General features: G+C 44.6%; 1 protein-coding gene across 1 annotated transcript in view; it reads left to right on the top strand.

Moving 5' to 3' along the window:
• Positions 1 to 21,112, top strand: part of LAMB3 (laminin subunit beta 3) — a 51,073-nt gene that overhangs the window by 10,808 nt on the left and 19,153 nt on the right. The window contains exons 4-11 of the mRNA XM_082228286.1: positions 10,357 to 10,471; positions 10,737 to 10,810; positions 12,277 to 12,459; positions 13,485 to 13,548; positions 14,249 to 14,436; positions 16,018 to 16,138; positions 17,160 to 17,348; positions 17,941 to 18,096. Coding sequence (XP_082084412.1) covers positions 10,357 to 10,471; positions 10,737 to 10,810; positions 12,277 to 12,459; positions 13,485 to 13,548; positions 14,249 to 14,436; positions 16,018 to 16,138; positions 17,160 to 17,348; positions 17,941 to 18,096 — 1,090 coding nt within the window. The remainder of the gene's footprint in view (positions 1 to 10,356; positions 10,472 to 10,736; positions 10,811 to 12,276; positions 12,460 to 13,484; positions 13,549 to 14,248; positions 14,437 to 16,017; positions 16,139 to 17,159; positions 17,349 to 17,940; positions 18,097 to 21,112) is intronic.

Below are 21,112 nucleotides of genomic sequence, written 5' to 3'. Positions count from 1 at the left end.
ATGTTATACGATTAACAAATTGATACAGCAGTTAAAAACTGTAAAACAATATAAAAAAATAGCAACTGAAATATAAACTGAGCACTGCTTCAAAAGTCTGCTTAGCCATTAAACTCAGAGGGAGACCTTTGGCGAGTCACAAACTCAGTTTGTTTGTTCTCAGTTGTACTTGTTTCTGTACGGGGAAAATGTTATGCTACCCTAAGCTTCTTGGAAGGGTGATGGGGTATGAACGTGATAAATAAGCACAGGATTGACTTTTGAGTTGTAGTCAGAGAGATGAAAATAGGTGAAACTATTTGTGAGTGGGTGGGTGTGTCTCTTAAACATCACCAATAAAAGAGGAGAAAAGAGAAAACAGTTTTGCATAAAATTTGCCTGTGCTAATTGATATGTATAGATGTAAATTTAGAAATATTACTATAATTTAAATAGAATGAATCTCACCATAGTGGAGAGATTGTGATTGGGGATCTTTTCTGCATGTTCAGCCAGTTGCCCAGTACTGAAAGCTCAGCTGATGGTCAATTTCAATGCCCCTGCTCTCACTTCTTATGGTTCTTTATCTATACATTAAATTGGATTTGGATTGGACAGCTCTTACAAACAGAGGGCTGCCCTCTCTAAAAGAGGACACAGGGCCATCCTGAGCAGAACAGTTGTCTGAAGGAACTGAAAAACTGGTAACAACTTATGTGTATAAATGATAATATTAAGATAGGCTGGTTTTTCAAAAGACCTTCAGGCACTTAAGCTGTCCTGGTGCCCCTCCTGGCTGTGGTGGCACTGCTGTTCACCAGAACTGTGACAGAGCACATAGGTTGCCGGGGGGGGGGCACCAAGTTGGCAGCAGTGGCAGGTGCAAGTGTGCCAGAGAGTGGTCCCAGAGAGTGGCAGCACCACTGCAGCTGGAGGATGGGGCAGCGGTGATGCCTCACCTCATGCAGTGTGACTGAACCTAAGTTGATACTTTGCAGGGAATCAGGACTGCTACCTTTCTCCTTATTTAAGTCCCATCCTTTGCAGCTGTATGACTTATTTTACTTCAGATAATGCCATGCTACCTTTCAGGGCGAAGCCCTTCTGAGGTGCCTCACACACCTAGCAAAGTCTTTGGGCTAAGATATGGCTGTTTTTAAGCCTGATACCAAGCAAATTTACCTTTCAAAGTTCATACGGTGACTATATATGCATGCACTGTTACAGTACGTACTGTGTGAGTCATTCCACTCTGGCACATCGATTAGCGGTTTACATACACAAAGTGTGCACTGTTACTAATTTCCTGCTGCCCTCAAATGCTCCTGCCTCGTATATGTTTGTTTAAGGCATATGCTGTTAACTTGATTATTAGATCAGCTGGTAAATCTGACTTTTAATCAGGGGAAAGCAGCAAACTAAATGGTATAATGTTGATTTAAACAGCTTGATTTATACAGTCCATTGCTCTTGAAAGGACGGCGCTTGTGTCCTTGCACGGCATCTCTTAAAAATGTCAGCCTATAAATCGCATAACAGGGCCCTCATGGGATTGGTTCCAGGCGGAGCTGAAATCATTACGGCATGCAGAGTTAAGATCAATTCCAGCATTTTTAAAGGTACTTGAGTTAAGATTACAGGCTGTTTCCCCATTCTCTGTGCAACATATTGGGAACGGGCCAAGCTCATTCTTCTAATTTAAGTGAGGCCTTGTCAACATCACTGTGTTAGAGGCAGTATCTCTAAATAGGCATGCCAAAGCTGCAAAATAAGTTTTCCACAGGCACTGTGCATGAGTGATATGTTTCAAGGTGGGGCTGAGACGAGACTGTGTGGCTACAGGTATGTGTCAGGGAGTTTAATCTTTACGGTAGTGGAATAACCAAGAATGAATGGTGTATAGTTGGTGAACATGAGAATAGCTTGCTGGATCAGGCCAGTAGCCCATCTGGTCTAGCATCTTGTTCCCACAGGGGCCAACCAGTTGCCAATGGGGCACCTGCAAGCATGACATGAGTGCAACAGCATCCTGCCCACCTGTGATTCCCAGCTGCTCATATTCAGAGGCATGGCTCCTCTGACAGTGACAACATGGAACTAGATCTAGAACTAGAGGACAATAGGGAGCTTGTAGTCTTCCAGCTGTAGCTGGACTACATTTGTAGACCCCTACCACCCCTGGCCATTGGCTGTGCTCACTGGGGCTAAGGGGAGCTGGAGTCCCACAACACCTGGAAGGCCATAGGTTCCCCAAGGTTGGATCAGGGGGTCCCTCTGGACTGTTGTTTATTTGCAGGAGTAGTCTGCAACATGTCATTGAGAGAATGCAGCAGTGGTGGAGTGTTTAAGAGGTTCCTGTTAGAATGGTTCCTGTTCACTCACTACTTGGTTTTGCAGTTTTGGCTGACAGCAGGTGAACAAAGAAACATGGCTATACATTTTGCACAGCAATAACTGTTTCTCTCATGCTCCAGCCTAAGAACTCCAGCACCTCATGATATATTTGGCGGCGGGGGGGGGGGAGACTTCTGCCATTTGTCATGTTGAGCTTTTAGGAATGCATGCTTATCGCTGAAAGAATATTTCAAATTACTCAGCATCACTTTATAAGCACCCAGCTATATTCAGGGTTGAGCAGATATTGTAAATTCCTGGGGCTAGTATCAATTTCCTGGAAATCTTGTGTGTAATTTTCTCTCTTGCCTCTGTCCATTTCATACAGTGAGAACTGCTTTTGTTGTCACATGACATTTTTCCTACAGGGATATAATTTTCTGTTCAGCGAAAAGTATGTGTGCATGACAGTACACACGTTTTATAATAAACATGCATGCTGGGAAACTAGTTAGTACCTTGACCTTTTTTTTTTTTTAAAAAAAAAAGCAATGGTAGCTATTGGGAGGGAATTAATGGGATAATATAACATCATCTTTGACACCCTGGATGGCATTCTTGGCCAACACTCCCCTTTCTTCACAGAGATGCAAAGTATCTGAGAGCTCTATTTTTGGAGCTGTCTTGTATGATGCGACTTGATGCTATATTTTCACTGGATTTAGGCATATAAAAAGGGTATTGTGTAACCCAGCTTTAATGGATGTCCTTGCTCTGGGCTGAAATATAATTCCTCACAGTCCAGATCCTGCCAATTCTTGATAGATCTTTTCACTCTCTCTTTTTCCGAAAGTCTTAAGTAGCATCCCAGCTCCTCCCTGACACATTGAAGCCAACAGTGAACAGTTCCATTAATAGCACAAATGTAAGGCCATAGAAATCTTCAATTTGAGAAGCTGGTTATTGACAGGCTGGGATTGAGAGATAAGGCCAAATACGTGACCATGAAGTGCCCCAACCAAGCACCAAAGGTTTACACATGGGCTTTCTCATGCTAGAGGAAGCAGGATGGAAGGGTAGCTTTGCTGAGGTGTTGCAATTCCCCCTTTGGTTTAATATGCACCCACATGTTCCATTAACTGGAGAGACTATACATATATTTACTCACTAAGTCAACTTAATATTCTCTCCTTGAGGCGAATGACCTTCCTTCAGTTCCAAGGTCACTGGGATAAACAATGTGCAAGTTCATCTGAGGAAACAGGCCTCTGTGGAAGTGCACAATGTGGGTGGGGGTGAGTGTTTTTTGTAGCAGCTCAGCTATTTGCCTTGCATTATAATGCAAGTGATCTGCTACAGAGAGGCACATAATGCAAAAAGCACCCAAACAGTCACACATAAAACTGCTATAAGGAGCTTGTATGAACTTTGTACTTGGACTAAAGCTGCTTGTATTCATTCCTCCTCCTGCCTCTCTCCTCACTGCTTGACTGCATGTTTAATTAGGGTTTAATTGGGAAGAGCCCCAGTTTGGTTTGGGATTCAGCCAAATTGGGGGTACAGCCCTGCTTTTTTTCCCTGAGTATAGTTCTGCTGCTTCATGTCTGGCTTTCAGGAATTTCAGCTTTTCCTGAAATGTTCTTACCTTACTGGGTATTCCTTTGCCACATTTTTACACAGGACGTTTGTTTGTTCTTTAAAATATGCTTTCCTCTTGGCTGCCTATTTTGCAGTACCACAGCAATTGATTTGCCAGCTAGCCAGAAAAGAACAACAACAGCAACCCTGGCCTAGTCTGTCCCTCCTGGGCTTTTTGCTGGCATCTGATATATAGAAAATCAGCCCTGGAGTCTTTTCATAGCATGGAGCTAAATATTATCACAGGCTAAATTGCTACAGCTCAAATTGCTCTTAAAGGGACAGTGTAAAAACTGGTGAAACCCCACAGAGCTCTCTTTCACCCCCTGCCCAATTTGTTTACATCTCAGATGCTGGGGAGCATGGCTATATGCCCCGCAGAGCCCTCCTTTTGAAAGTTCCTCTATTTGAAGGGCTGTCCAATCCATGTCCACCTTTATAGAAAAAGAACCTGAATCCTGGTCAGACCAAAATGCTGGGGGTGAATGGGGTGGGGTGGGGGGCAAAATATGCAGCCATGCAACTTGCTCAGTGTTGAACTTGCTCTAAGACTATGTATCTTATGATGCAGTGTTATCTCAATGCAAAAGAAAAAATCAGGGGCCCAACATTCAGCTGGAAGACAAAGTAGTGAATTATGAGGGTGGAGCTGGATGAATTCCATGGATCTGTCCATGGTAATCCACTCCTTGCTGCAAGCATGATGATCTAACTGTCTTGATGGTTCTGACTCATCACCTCACAGACATTTATCTGCTCAGCTGGACATACAACCTAGAATTAAGGTACCTGCATGAACAAGAATACTTTTTCATAGTTTCCCCCCTTTTCAGAAGTGGACTCTATGCGTGGAATTTATAACCTTTGAAAACCAAGCCTTTTACATCACTTTCAGATCTTTAAAGCCTGGTTGTTGCCCCCCCCCCGCACTGCAAATTAGAGCTGTGATTTGCAACTGGGGAGGTTTGGGGCCTGGGGGAAGCCCTCCTTCTCCACGCCATTTCTGACTCCCATATCTCCCTTCCCCTGATTGCTTTCCCTTGAATTTAGGTTCAACACTCAAACCTGCCCTGAAAACATGGATCTAGAGTGGGTGTGGGGAACCTCACCCTGTGGGTGCTGCTGAACTACAACTCAACTGGGCATAAAACCTAGGGTCAAGGTACCTGCATGAGCATGAATACGTTTTCACCCTGGCCATGTTTGCTAGGGCTGATGGGTGTTGTAGGTCAGCAGCATCTGAAGGACCAAAGGTTCCTCGCTCCTAAAAGTAGGCTGGTAGGAGTGTTACTGCTAGGTCTATAAATTTGCATAGGAGAAACAAATGGCCTGGCATGAGGCTCAAGTGCACTGTGCAGTTCTTCTAATCATAGGTTAAATCTGAGATGGAGAACCTGCGGACCACAGCTCCTGTCATCCATGGCCACTGGCTGATAGGAGTTGGAGCCCAGTAACATCTAGAGGGTGCCAGGTGCCCCATCTCTGGGTTAGGCAAACACTTGGAGAGAAAATAGGCAATGTAAAGGACTGAATAGGCAATGAGTGAGATATTATAGTGCACCCTTCCCATGGAATCTCTTGGTTCCAACTGGTTACCAAAGGCAACAGAATGAAAGAAGTTGACAAATGTTCCCCATTCTTCCTTATCTCCTGGTGATAGGGAAGAGTAGAGGACATTGGTTCAGGAGATCTCCACCATTTTTCTCATGAGTAGGCCCTTGCTTCTCTGTTCCTGGCAAGGGGACTAGCCGGCAGCTTCATGTCCTCTCCTTCCTGGTCAGCTGCAAGAAAAACACAACTTTCTGTGGCCTCTGTGGTTAGGCTACTGAGCCCTCCACAGTTTGAGTTGTTTCACCTCCTTGATCCTCTTGCCCTCAATTCCTGTGTCCCATAACTTCAGTACAGTGGGAATACTGTTTCCTGAGCCTACCCTTCATATGCCTATATTCTTGATCATAGAGATTGTGCCCTGTTCATTTAGCCACAACCACACTTGACCCCGAATAAGTGGCGAGTAAGGGATTTGTGCATTTCTGTCAAATGTCAGCCTTCCCAATTGTGATGTGTCCATTATATCTGGCAGCCAAAGCGCTTGGTAGAGATCTTCCAAAGCAGGGTGACCTTCAGTTCAGCCAAAATAAAATCCATAGTTTTAGTTTCTGGGGCAGGGACCCTATCTTCCCAGAGGAACTTTGAGACACACACCTCCTCATGAAAGCTGCAGTTTCAACAATGGACAGAAAATACCCTCCAAAGCAGTGGAAAGGTTACTTGCTCAAGAAAGCAAACGTTCCATGCGTCTGCCCCCAGTGTTAATTTTAGCCTCTCCAAATATTGAAAAAGAGCACAATTTCGACACTGTGGTAGGTTGCCACATGAAATGATTATTTCAGGGTCCAAGTGTTTCAGTGTCTCGGCATGGAGGCATCCAAACTTGGTAGGCAACACATCTGGCATTAGCATGATCTTGATTTGAGGGAACGCAAGGTCCTGCTGGAATTCTAGCAAACTTTTTGCACAGTATATTGTGCTAAGCAAAAACAGGCAAGATTTTGAAGGGTTCCATCTTTCTGAGAGAGCCTGGGAGAAGGACAATCTCCCTTGGTGTTTCAGTACATACCTTATTCACGTTTCCTTGAGGGAAACTCATACAACAATGGCAGGAGCAGGGGTTTAAAACTGTAAGGAGGAACCAGTGATGGGAGCAATCTTCAGCTATTGTCCCGCTCCATTTCCTCCAGCCGGTCTGTGTTTCACCTGTGGCCAGGTGAAAGCTGCTGGCACCAGAGGACGAGATGAAGCATTGGAGGCTGTGCTGGATGGTACCTGCACATTTCTGAGCTCATTGCACATTGTGCTGGAATGCTGGAAACAGCATACAAAACCCTGGATCATCAAGACCACGTGCAAGCTAAGAGTTGCATCCCAGCATCCTCTGTGATATTATAGGACCAGAGTAAACAACATGGTGCCCTCCACACACTGTAGAGTCCAACTCCCATTAGCTATAGCCAGCATGGTCAGGGATGGTGGGATTTGTAGTGTGGCAGCATTTGGACAGTACTATGCTGGCTATCCTTGTTGTAGGGGGTGCTGGGGTATATCACCCCTAGCTAGCAAGGCCAGAGCTCAGGGATGATGGGAGTTGTAGTCCAACAACATCTGGGGACCCACAGGTTGAGAACAGCTGCTCTAGTGCATAGAATGTGGCAAAAAAATATGTTTATAGCAGATGTCCGTCTTTCCTTACAGGAAACTCCATAGTATTGCGGGACATGTCATGGGTATGGAGTTCAGAGGGAACTGGGGCAGCTTTGATAGTAAATTAAAACGGATTGGGTTAGATAAGAGTATGCTAGATGAAAGGTTCCTGTCCTAAATATGAACCTTGTAACAGGTATTGCTGAGCAATGATGAATGAGCTGAGGGTCCATTATATTGAACCTCTGCACCTGTGTAAAGGCCATAGACTTCTATAACTGCACCCTCCAGGTGTTTGCCTCTGCCTCCCCTCTAAAAAGTTCTTTTTAGAGGGGAGGCAGGGCCCACTGTGTGACCTTGGGCCAGTTTCAGTCCCTACCTCACAGGGTTGCTGTGCAGATGAAATGGGTGGAGAACTTTGAGCTCCATGGATGAAAGGTAGGATATAAAAATGTAATAATCAATAAATAGGCATCTGCTAAGTCACTAGATAGCCTGGTTGTTGTTGTTTTTTTAAAAAATTCTTTAAAGAGTCAGGACTTAACCGGATCTGTCATCTTTTAGTATTTGTTTGCCAAGTTGGGACTGAAGTCTCTCTAAGCCATCTGTGCACAAAACCATTAGGGGATATCCAGGCCCGGCCTGCTTCTTGAATTACTCACTCCAGCTGAGGGATGACATTTGCTCGGCTTGACTTTCCACCCAGTAACCTTTCACCGACTGAAGCTGCCTAACCTCTGCTTGACTCTTTTTTGGGGGAGAGGGTGTTAAAGGGTCTAGGTTCAAACTATCTTGAGATTTAGATAAAGGTTCCTTTGTTTGCCCAAATGAAACATCCCACCACAAAAGCCTGACCAACCGCTGCAAAGTTAGGTACTTGTGGCTAACCTTCTGCTGCATGGCAAATATTGTCACAGGGACATTTTTGGCGGTCTGAAGATTTCTCTGATTAAATTGAAGGTGCAAATTTAATCTTGTGTACCAAACAAAGGATATAAACTGGTGAGCCAGAATGTACTGTTCTCCTTTGTGTTTAGGGGGATCTGAAGTTGAGCAAATACTAAGTGTCCACATGTGAAACTAGGGTAAAGAATTCCATTTTCACCATAGTTGAACAGTGGGTGTTCACCCCTTGATCTGAAGCCCATTCTTTTTCTACTCTGTCACCCTTTAAACTAGGCAACTAGTAAAGTGGCTCTATAACTTCAAGGCATGTTCTGTTTTTTGTTTTAAAAAATCTGTTTCTTGACAAGCTTGACATTTCTTGACAAGCTGTCCAAATTTCAGAGTGTAGCAGTGGTTACAACCCATGTCTTTCTACCCTTTTGCTCATGCCCTTGGACCTCATTCTCCGCATCAGGGATAGGGAGCACGTGACTCCCCTGATGTTGCTGGACTACAATTCCCACATCCCTGACTATTGGCCATGCCACCTGGGGCTGATGGGAGTTGAAGTCTAACAACACCGTGAGAGTTGCAGACTCCCCATTCCGGCTTTACACTCTAGAGCAGCCTTTCTCAACCTGTGGGTCCCCAGATAATGTTGAACTACAACTCCCATCACCCCTAGCTAGCAAGGCCAGAGCTTAGGGATGATGAGAGTTGTAGTCCAACAACATCTGGGGACCCACAGATTGAGAACCGCTGCTCTAGAGTTTCCTTTATCTCTACTGTACAGTGGGCTATAGTATATTTTTGGCCAATAAGTAACAAACTTTAACCCCCAAAGCATCCCATGAAGAAGGATGTCAAATCTATCTGGCATAGCTTCAGCTCTTAGATCTACTTAGCATTGGTCTCCTGAATCTAGAGTTCCAGTAACGTAATCTCAGAGATATTGAACAACCCAAGAAGAAGGACATAGTGCCTAATTGGTATTGATTTTTATTTTATTTAAAACATTACTATACTGCCCTTTATCAGTCAGGCAAGGATGGTACGCAACAAGGCAAAACAGTTCCAGGAAACTCGGCTGGTTAAAATACAGTAAAAATACACCAAGTGCTAAGATCTATTAAACTACGCTCTGCTCTTCTTGAGGTTTGAGTGGCATCCTTACTTGGACTCTTGGGACACCTTTGTTATGTTCAGTTTTAAGCTTTTTTATATGGTTGTGTGCACTTCTCTCTCTGTGTGTATGTGGTCCTCAACCTTCTGTCTCCAAAGTTTGGTGAAATTTTGATTTTTATAATGGAAAAAAACTGAGAGAGAGACATTGTGCACACCTTTGTAAATCAAGAAAATCTTTAATAAAAATACATTAACAAAATAATGGATGTGAAAAGGAAAAGCTTCCACAGTGCAATAGCAGATTCCACGCTTTGCCTGCATGAAGTTCTAGGTTCAATCACTGACGTTCCCACATCAAAACAATATGGGGTATCAGGGCTAGGAAAAAACACTCCTGCTTTGCACCCTCGAGGGTCCTCAGCAGCAACAGGAGACACCACCATCACTAAGTTTATTAATTCAAATTCCCCACAAAAACCGAACGGCAGGTAAAAATGATAGAATACATGCAATTGGCAAAAATGACAGGGAGAGTTAGAGGATATTTGATGCAGAAGTTGAATAAAGAATGGATAGTATTTAAAGAGTACTTGAAAAATTGTTGTGATAACAAAAATCTCCAGGCAGACCTTGAGTGATTCTTGTAATATATTGGTGACAAATAATAGAACTTTTTGTAAAGAATTGAAAAAATAAAATAATAACAAGGCACTGTGGGTAAAATAAGAAAATAATAAACAGTACAATGAGAATAATTGGAAGTATATTTTATTTATTCCATCTTTTGTCTTCTTGTTTTCTCCTTTTTCTTCTTTTTTTTTTGTAAAGTATGTGTATGTAGGTTGTATGTTTTATATTATTGTGTATTGATGTGTAGGTTGATGTTGATTGTTCAATAAAGTTCTATTTAATTTTTTTTTAAAGTTTATTAATTCAAAGTGAACAGTTTCTTCCTTTCTGGATTATCCAAGGTGCACTGTATGGCCGTGCACCTGACTTCTGAATTTACTTAAATTGAAATAAAGGTTTTTATGTTTATATCCCACATATCTCATAGGAGCCCATCACACCCCATGTCTTCTATCCAGGCATTGGCCAGACACTGACCTGCTTAGCTTTAGCAAGGTGTTGGCCTCATGGAAATCCCTTTTCCTAGGCACCCTAATCTGATAGTCACCTTTTGTTCTTTTTTAGTGGCAAATGAAATGTTGCCGATGTGATTCCAGAAAGCCTCATGTATTCAACAGTCACCGGGTAGAAAATGTCCTCTCTTCTGCAGGAAGTACGCGCTGGTGGCAATCCAAGAATGGTAAGCCTCTGCCTTGCTTAGTGGGCCTTCAAGAAAACCAAACAAACAGTGTGGACGTGCTCTGAACAATGTCTTGGTTGGATAGCACAGAAGAGTAATGATAAGTTGAGTGGGGCAAGGGTTGTGTAGATTCAGCAAACAGGGCTTGGGTTTCAGTGGATTAAATGCAAAGGGGAAATGGATGACCTGACTAATGGGAAAATCCGTTTGCAATTTTGTTTTCACAACCTGCTATTCTAAAAACTGCTCTTTTCTGTCTCTTTAGATGAGAATCCTGTCTTTCTCCAACTAGATTTGGATAAAAAGTTCCAACTTGATAGCATCCTGATGGATTTCAGGGTATGTGGATAATAACTCTTACACTACAGTGGTACCTCAGGTTACATACGCTTCAGGTTACATACGCTTCAGATTACAGACTCTGCCAACCCAGAAATAGTGCCTCGGGTTAAGAACTTTGCTTCAGAATGAGAACAGAAATCGTGTGGCGGCGGCACAGCAGCAGTGGGAGGCCCCATTAGCTAAAGTGGTGCTTCAGGTTAAGAACAGTTTCAGGTTAAGAACGGACCTCTGGAATGAATTAAGTACGTAATCAGAGGTACCACTGTATTTACTGGGGGTATAAACTTGAATTCAGATGGCCTTTGGAAGCTTAGCTGAATATTATCAGGACTTCAGATACGTTACATGCACCAGTGGTTTTCAACCAGTGTGCCATGGCACTCTGGAGTGCCTTGAATGGTGGTCAGGGGTGCCGCGGGCAACACTGCCCTCATTCCTTCTTTCCTTCCCTCTCTCTTCTGATGCCCTCTTGCTTCTCTGCCTCCCAAAGGCTTGTGTAGCTGTTTGTTGCAGCAGACCTGGCTACAAGCTCTGCAGGCGAATGGTGCCTCTGGGGCTGGCCATGGGGTGCTGGTTGCCAGGAGCTGAGGCGGCATCAGAGTAAGCAAGCAAGTTGGGCAAGGGAGCCCAGCCAGCCAGTCCACCAGCCCTTGCTTTTGGGAATGGACAGACAAGTCCTATATGCCCCTGTGGGGCAGTGTGAGGAGGCACATCTCTTTCGGGCAGGGAGGGATGCAACTCAGAGACCAGGGGCGGCAGCAGAGGTGCCCAGAGGACTCCCAAGAAGAGGTTGGGGGAACACCTCACAAGGGGATGGTGTTCGAAAAAGGGTGAGAGGCTCCCAGCTCTACAGGTAAGGGGTGACATAACTGGGTTCCTGAGCCCCATACGGGCGCCACAGAAAGGATGTAGTTGACCAAGGAGCTGTGGATTCAAAATGGTTGAAAACCTCTGGCATACACTATTATTGATCTGTTGGCTTAGGCTGCATCCAATTCCGACTCATTGTTTGTTAACGTTTTCAAAAAGATACAAGGAAAGGAGGAAAAACCTACATTAAAGAAACTGCAGATTTTCAAGAAGAAAATCAATTGTTAAGTTCAGAATCAAGCACAACATTAAGCATTTTTGTTCCATGTACAATTGCACCAAGTATATTGTGATGTGTTAATTTTAATTTTATGGGGGAGGAAGCACAATAACACTGAGGGGCACTGGAAAGACCCTTATGTCAGGTCTGACTATTTGTCCATTGAGCCCATGTCATCTGTTTCTTTGGCAGAGATCTTCCCAGTCTTTTTATGTGAGTCTTTTTAACGAGAGATGTGAACTAGGGATTTCACTTGGGATGGTTTGCATGCTCTGCCTTGGAGAAATGGCCTGTTCCTTCAAAGTATATCTTCCTCTGTTTTGGCATGTCCAGTCCAGTCTGCTTTGATACCTCTTTTCCTCTGTCCCTCCAGAGTCCTCTGCCCACTGGCATGGTGATTGAGCACTCTACAGACTTTGGCAAATCCTGGAAGATTTATCAGTACTTGTCCACAGATTGTGCCACTTCGTTTCCACGGATCTCTAGAGGTCTCCCTCAGACCTGGAAGGATGTGCGTTGCCAGGACATCCAGACTCAAGCGCAGAACGGGGGGAAGGTATAGCAAATGTGATGCTTAATGGATTTCACCAGACTTAAGACTTCTAGGACCTAACTAGTTTGACAACAGCCATCCCCAGAGTGACTTTTCTGCACTGTGAAGGCACCTGCCTTCTACTCTTCCAGGTGCAGATCAACCAATGTCAGAGGGCCCAGCAAGCCCTTTTTGTGGAGAATTGGTAGCTCCTTCCAATGTAGCTGCTTTAGGGAACAGAAGGCTTCAGGTCTCTGGGGACAATTTATTAAGAGACATGCTGGAGCTCAGGAATCCACCCCCTGACTTGGAAAAACTGCCCTCTGGTGTGTGTGGGGAAGCTGTTGAGTAAATTAATGAGGTGATATTCTGTGTTAGAGATGCTTTCCCTCCAACAGCAGTTTCAATGAAAACGTTGGCGGGTGGGTGTGACAACCCACTTGCCAATCATCTGACATCATAACAACATCAGGTGATTGTCAGGTAGGTCTTCCCACGTACTTATCAAAGTTGGCCTGTAGGGCAGGGGACAGATCTGCCCGCCCTGGGGGCGGGGGAGGTTCCCCACCCCTGCTCTAAATCATGCAGGGAATCTTCCCAGACAAGGCTTCTCACTCCAGAAGTTATCACATAATTCAGCCTGGAGGAGCTGTACAACTTTGTTTAATGTGCAGTCCCACAAGTGCTTTGTTTCACTGCTGCTTTTCCATGTGAGTAATGCATGAAGAGAGCTTGTGTTATGGCTTTCTTTAAAAGGAAAAAAAAGTATTGTGGTTTAAATCTGTTTCATGGGATTTTAATTGTTGCTGCCACTTTTTGGCAAAGAGAGGGAGGGAGGGAGGGAGAAAGTATCACACAACCCTCTTTTGGTGGGTGAAGAGACTATAGTCTTCCTTGTAGCAGTAATTCAGTGCAAAATCGCCATTTTAGTGCTAATGTAAATAAGCATTTGTCTAACTGGGAAGTGCCGTTGATAGTTTTTAGAATGACAGGATAGAAAATCTCATGCTTTGACTGCCCTCTTTTTCTTCCTCCTCTGTTCTTCTAAGGTTGAGTTCAACCCCATTGGTCTTGCATCTGGGATGAGGACACCTCAAAGCCAAAAAATCATCAGTATGTACATATTATTTGTGTCTGCTGGGATGGGGTAGGGGAAGCTTTTGGGGGATTTCAGGGAGCAGAACCTGTTTAGGCACCCAAGTGGATGGTTTATAAAATCCAGTGCCTGAGCTCACTTTCCTGCTCCTCCTTCCACATCCCCTTTCCCTTGTTTGTCCTATTTTTTAGATCATCAGCCTGAGGGCAGGTCTTAGAAATGAGCTTTGTAAGCTGCTCTGGGAGCCTTTTAAGCTAAAGAGCAGGGTAAAAATTATTTAAATAAATTTGACTCCTTCATATACTAATGGGGTAAGTGATTTAAGGTTCCTGTGTCTTTTGTGCTGACCTTCATCTGACTCCAGCCCTGACAGCCTCACTCAGACTTTTGGTGTGCTCCTCAGTGCCAGCTGGCAAGTGGCGTGTGCTTTTTTAAGGTCCACCTGGCTGGGCAGGTTCCAGTGATGTTTGGTCCTGGGAGGCCCAGGCACTTGCCCAAGGATCACAGTTGCTGATGCTGGGCTCAGTTTGTTAAATGTGGTTATTGGGACCTAACAGTTACATTGTTTGGACTTCCATGTATTAAGAGGAAAACCACATCCAACGGAGTTTGCATCTCCCTTTCTCACTGGGTCCTTGTCCCAGGAGCTAAAGCCTTTAGGTCCCATCTCACTGTGTCTGTGTTTCTCTTCTTTGCTCTTTCTCTTGTCTCCAAAAGATCTGGGCCAATTCACCAACTTGAGAATCAACTTCACCCAGCTGTCGCGTCCTGTGCACCAGGGGTACCGCACGCCCAGTGCCTTCTATGCCTTGAACGAGATGCAGGTGAAAGGGAGCTGCTTCTGCCATGGACATGCAGACCGCTGTGCTGCCCTGGACGCTGCTTCTGCAGGACACAATGTTATGGTGAGGGTGAGGATGGGGAAAGGTTGCTGCAGATCTATGTATATCAGTTCTATTCTTCCCAGTTCTATTCTTAGATTCTCGCAGGCCTGCTCTGCAACCTTACCTCTCTCGACGGTTAAATTTGTCCTTATAGGTTTGTAGCGATACACCAGAAACCCTCTGTGCTTTTGGAAAGCAGATAGTGTTTCCTTGTATTATGCAGAGTGCAAGTGACCGAGATGATAAAGGTCTTGCCATCTTCTCTGCCTTAGCCACAAAAAGAAGGTATTTGGCATAGCACAAAGGCCAACCAGCTTGCTTCAAATTGCATTTCTGACTATCTTTAAAAGGTCAATGACCAGCTGCCCTTGGGCTTAGTAAGGCAGCTACTAGCTTCTTTCTAACTGGGCTTCTGGGGCTGCCCAGAGGGCTGAAAGGGAGGGCAGAACAGAGAGTGGTGTACGTGTTCTCCTTTGCACATCCTTCATTCTGTAGCTCATTTTCCCTCCTCATTGTAGACATCATAGCTCCTCATCATAGCTTTTGGAGAGGAGAATGGGCAGAAACAGAGAATGGGGATGGTGGAGAAAACCATTTTGTTCACATCTTGAGGCCAACCTATCCACCATTTCACGCTTCACACCAAATCACAGCAGAACGCAGCAACCGTTTGAAACGTGCACTTCTCTGAATGTCGCAAAGCTGTTTTCCAATCAAAAACCACCTGCAAAAAGGCACATGCGAGCAGAAAGTGTGCCTCAGACTTGGACATATTAGTGAAAATAATGTACCAAAGTGCATTATTATATTAAAGAAAATGCAAGCATGTGCATTATTAGACAAAATGAGGAGAAATGCACACAAATATGTGCTTTAATTTTTGTGTGGACTTGAAAGGAACATGCATTGTTGCAGAAATGAGGCAAACTGAACCTAAGACTGGGAAAAAGAAAGAGCAACTGAGACAGAATCACCCCTGCCTAGCAAAAAGGACTTGAGAAAGAAAATAATGCTCTGTCTCTGTGGTCCCTTCAGATGGGATATGGCTCCATTGGGGCACAGAGGAATGTGTGCAAAGGGCAGATGAGAGGGAGTTTTCTCTTACTTTTGTGCACAGGAGAGTGCAAATAATATTAGCCAAACAAAGTGACAGGCTTCTTGCAGGGGGGAGAGGGTGCCTCAGCACACCCCCACACCTCGATTTATAGGTGGTTTGCATCTAGATATAAAAGCAACATGGCTTCCTTTATTGTCTGGCCTGGAGCAGCTTGGACTGAACAGGAGTTTCCAGACAGGAACTTCAGAGTTAAGCCTGAACTGTGAGAGGCAGCACACACAAAGAAGAGGGATTACACAGTATGGTTTTTTAAAATGGCAGCCGTATTCACTCTGATAAGCTTTTCAGTCCTGGGAGTTGCAGGGATAATCAGTATGGTCTTTTCTTTTGCTTCTGATATAAAGTGCTCTGATTTGGCATGAATGCAGAATAATATGTCCCTCCCTGCAATCAGAAGAGACACAATGTGAGAATTCATAGCATACCGTAGAAGAGCAGGCTGATCTATGATACCCGCAAAGCAAAGCTTTCTTTGCATCTTCTAGGTGAATGGACAGTGTGTGTGCCAGCACAACACTGCTGGAACAAACTGCGAACAGTGTGCGGCTTTCTACAATGACCATCCATGGAGAGCTGCTGAAGATGGCAACCCCAACGAATGTCACAGTACGTATGCCTCTATCCAACTTCCTAGGGAAACAGACCACACTTTAACTGAGCAAAGCTGTCTTGGAAAGATAACTGGAGTTTATAAAATGCAGTGGAACCTTGGTTTTCAAACGTAATCCGTTCCAGAAGTCCGTTTGACTTCTGAAACATCTGAAAACCGAGGATCAAAGGGCTGTCGGCAAGTTCAACGGGGAAAATTGAGAAACACTTCTCAGAAGCCGTTCAACTTCCGAGCCGCGTTTGAAAACAGAAGCATTCACTTCCGGGTTTTCGATGTTTGGCTTCTGAAATGTTTGGCAGCTGAGACGTTCGAAAACTGAGGTTTGACTGTACATACTTTGTTCATTGTAGCCACTGGAAATATTGTGGTTTCTCCAATGCTTTTTTTTTATCGGGGGGGAGGGATGCAGGGGTGGACATACCCCTAAACATTTTGTGAATCTTTGTACTTTTGTCCATTAACTGTATTTAGTTTTCCCGATTTGAACTGTAAAATGGTGATTTTCTTGAGTCAAAATGAGAAAAAAAAAGTACTGGGTTTCTCATCAGTTATGGGATCTGCAGATTCCTAAAAGGGTGGAGGTGATCAGGGAAAGGGGAAGCTGAGGTAGGAAGTACAGGAAGGAGTGTTTAAAAGAATCTACTAGCAAACATTTTTAAAAAGGCTGAGGCAGATGAGAGGAGAGCTGTGATTTCCATTTGCAAAGAAGCTAACTGTTTCTTGTCAAACTTCCTCCATCAGTTTGGAGAAAACAGGCAAGTTTGGGGAAATTGCAGTGTGTGTATAGAACAGTGCTGCTGAATTGATGTTCCCTAAAGTCCTAAACCTTGCACTCTGGCTGTTTTGCATGTTCTGTGTGGACCCACAATGTGATATACCTTATGGATTTATACACTTGCTGTAGAACTAACTGAAGAGGGAGGCCCAAGCGCCACCCAGTGGTGAAGTTGAAAAGTATAGGCACTATTGTTTTCCTTGAACTTCGTTTCAGAAATGGCTTTGTCTCTTTTCTCCTAGGGTGCAACTGTAACGGTCATTCTAACAAATGTCATTTTGACCCAGCCGTGTACCAAGCCAGTGGGGGTGTGAGTGGGGGCGTTTGTGAAGACTGCCAGCACAATACGGCAGGGAGGAACTGTGAACATTGCAAGACCAAGTTTTTCCGTAATAAGCGTTTTGAACTTGATCACCCAGAAGCTTGTCTCCGTAAGTGGGTGCTTAAGCATTTTCTTCATGAGTTTTTGCATAATCTTTTTAAAAAGATAATATTTGAATATGTAGTCTGCCTTATTCCAATGGTAGAGAGAATTCCCCTGTAAGATTGGTGCTCAAAAGAAACATTTTCTGTATTTTAAGTTGAATCTGAAGTGTAGATACGCCTTCAGATTCTTCACGTCCTTCCTTGTGTCCCATCTTTGGAACTCACAATTCTTTTTCTGAGTCTCTATTTTGGTAACTGGAGGAGATGATGAGGCTTTCCTCTTGCTCCCCCCTGAACTAGAATCCTCAAGTTCCAAGTGCATTTTCCTATGCATTTAAAAGGGAGGAGCAGTAAAGCTGCCTTGCAGCTGACCAGAGAAAAATGAACGGGCTTGTTTTCTGAAATCTTTTGTGCCAATTTCAAGTGTGAGAGAGGAATCCTGAATGGGCAACCCTGTCTGCAAATGAAGAGTGGGAGAAAGAAATGATGAGGAACAAGGCAATGCTAAATCCCTACACAAAGCTCAGGTTTTGATGACACCTTTTTGCTTTGGCCTGTACCTTTAAAATTTGTTGATTCCATGTCTTCTCTTTTTAGCTTGTGAATGTGACCCAGACGGCACTGTTCCTAACTCCAGTTGTGACCCCCAGACGGGCCGCTGTGTCTGTAAGGACAACGTGCAAGGAGGCCGTTGTCATTTGTGCAAGCCTGGATTCACCCAGTTAACCAACTCTAACCCCCAAGGTTGCAGAGGTTAGTCAAATTTCAACCATGCCATGCTAGATGTGGGCATGGTGGAGATAGCCACCTCCTGCTGTTTATTAACAATCAAACATTTATTTCTTTGGGAGGGCCCTTTATACACTGTGATAGAGATAGATAAATATGTAGATTAAAGCTATCTAAACTAGTAGCGATCACTACATCCCATTACAATTCATTCCATACATGAAAACTGTACAGTGGGTGAAGAAATTCTTCCCTTGTGTTTGTTTGGAACCTATAGCCATTCTCATGTTTTGAGAGACAAGCATTTCTTTCTCCACTGTTCATAATTTTATAAAGCTCTCACATGACCCCTATTTAGTTACTTCAAAGGCCCCAAATAAGTCAAACACGTGTCTTCATGGGGGATCCACCCTCTTTGGTAATCCTTTCTCTGTAACTCAAGAGACCATAATATTGGTGAAGCTCTGCTTGTGCTGTTGCACTAGTATGAATGCAGCACATAAGCTGTGAGAAGATCAATTCAATGTGAGCAAAACCTGGACCATTTTCACACAGCCACCACCAGCAAGCCAGCAGTCAATCACACTGGGCAAGTTGAGTTAACTCTTTATTAGCAAAAAAAACAGGATCTGCACAGGGCTGTCAGGTCTAATGAGCATAGAAACTCATCTCTGGTAGGTCTTGCCACCTTGAAGCAGTTGCTGAAACTGCTGCCCAAGTCCCCTCCTTTCTGGGGTTTCCCCTAAGCAATCTGAGACTGCACCTGTGTGAAGCTATCTCCTGGTTCTGGGAGACCAGGGGTAGGGTGGGGGGTGGGGTGGAGATTGTTGCAGCAGGAGGGGGAGACACTCATGCCTCTTCACCAGCTGGAGTTGTCTCTCTCTCTTGGCCTCCCTGCTTTCCTGCTTTAGAGCCAGTGTGGTGTAGTGGTTAAGAGCGGTGGACTCATAATCTGGTGAACCGGGTTCGCGTCCCCGCTCCTTCACTTGCAGCTGCTGGGTGACCTTGGGCGAGTCACACTTCTTTGAAGTCTCTCAGCCCCACTCAACTCACAGAGTGTTTGTTGTGGGGGAGGAAGGGAAAGGAGAATGTTAGCCGCTTTGAGACTCCTTAGGGTAGTGATAAAGCGGGATATCAAATCCAAACTCCTCCTCCTCCTCTTCCCCTGATAAAGAACTTCTCTCTGCCACAGACTCTTCCTGCTCACTAAACCCTGTTACCTCTTCACCTTCCAACACCTCCTCCTCCCAGTCTTCTTCCTCTTCTCCCTCTAACCACTCATTGTTGTCCCACCACTAGTCCCCTGGCTCTAAGCCGCCTTCCCCTGGGGGTTCCCCAGCTGATTTCTCCCATCATTTCTCTGCATTCAACCAGTCCACAACAGCATACTATGTAAGGGCAATCTAGCCTTAAAAAAAATGTTTTTTTTAAAACAGAGCAGGTTGAAACATTCAAAACATAGCCCTAGGAAGATGGAAGAAGAGGGAAAGAGTTTTTCTTTCAATTTCACACAGATCTGAAGATCTTAACGCTTTTCCTCCAGGCAGGTCCCTTGTGGCATATGGTTTCAACTGAGGCTTGGCTTAGATAACCAATCTCACGTCTCTAGATCCACCTTCATTTATCCGTCGCAATCTCTTGGGCAGACCTTGCCTTGCTTTAGATTAAAATGAAATGTAGCCTCTGCAAGTGGCTATACTGATGGGTTTCAGCTGCCTCCCAGCAGGTGGCAGTAGCTGCTTTGCTAAGCTTGATCTTGGAGAACAGCCGCAGAACATGACAGCAATAGCTGGACAGAATCACCTTGGGGAAGGACCATAGCCTAGTGGCACAGCAAATGCCTTCCATGCAGAAGGTTCCAGGTTCAGTCCCCGGCATCTCCAGCTGGGAATGTTCTCTTCATGGAACCTTGGAGAGCTACTGCCAGTCAGTGTGTGAGGTGGACTAGTTTGCTGGCTCAATAGAAGGCAGTTTTGTACGTTCCTGCCATTATTCATTAGAAGCCTGACCTCCTGTGGTCAGCTGAGGGGGGGGAAGGGTCTGTGCTGAGGAAACAAATCTAAATTCATGGAACAATATCGGCTTGGATATGACTAGTATCTGGAGTGGTAATGGGCACTGTCTGTCATAGCCTCAGTTCAAAACTGTAATTGATTAGTGATGTTGCTAAAGAGTGCATCTCCTTAATTTGAAATGCAGACCTTGGTGTCTCATGATGCTCAGCTCCAGTCTGAGATGCATGCTTTGATAATTGCAATGTCTGTGGTGACATCAAGCATGAAGAGCAACCAGCCTTCATTCTTAATTTGATGCTAGATAGATTTAGTAAATTTCTATACCGCCCTTCATTTAAGGCTCACAGGGGGGTTTACAATATAATAGCCCAAAAAGGGATAACAAATGAAAACAATACCCCATCCGTCACACAGTTTTAAAAGCCATAGATTGTTTAATTAGCCAAAGGCCTGGGAGAAGAGGAATGTTTTCCCCTGGTGCCTAAAGATGTGTAAACTAAAGATGTGTAATGAAGGCACCAGGTGAGTCTCCCTGGGGAGAGCGTTCCTCAAGTGGGGAGCCAGCACCCGCCCACTGCTGCATCTGCAGATGTAAAGGAGAAGTAGAGCTGTGTGTTGACAGCATATTGCTGACAATGTACTCCAAAGCCCTGGGTGACCCCACCCAGCAGTTTCATGTAGAGGTTAAACAGCATGGGGGATAAAATTGAACCACGAGGAACCCCACATTGGAGGCTTCATAGTGTTGAAGAGCACTCCCTGAGCACCACTCTCTGGAAATGTCCATGCAAGTAGGATTGGAACCACCGCAAGTGGTGCTGCCCTCAACTCAGACATCTGCCCCAGATACAGTGGTCAATGGTATTGAAAGCCCGTGAGACATCAAGGACACATTGATGAGAGGTTGAGGACATGAGGATACATTTCCCCTGTCTCTCCCCCAACAGAGGTGGTCACGAAGGGTGGCCAAAGCAGTTTCTGTGCTAAAACCAGCCCTAAACATTGACTGAAATGGTCTAGAAAAT

Source organism: Podarcis vaucheri (genome assembly GCF_965113315.1).
Source record: "Podarcis vaucheri genome assembly, chromosome: 6".
NCBI classification, from domain to species: domain Eukaryota; kingdom Metazoa; phylum Chordata; class Lepidosauria; order Squamata; family Lacertidae; genus Podarcis; species Podarcis vaucheri.
This window is presented reverse-complemented; position numbering and strand designations above follow the sequence as displayed.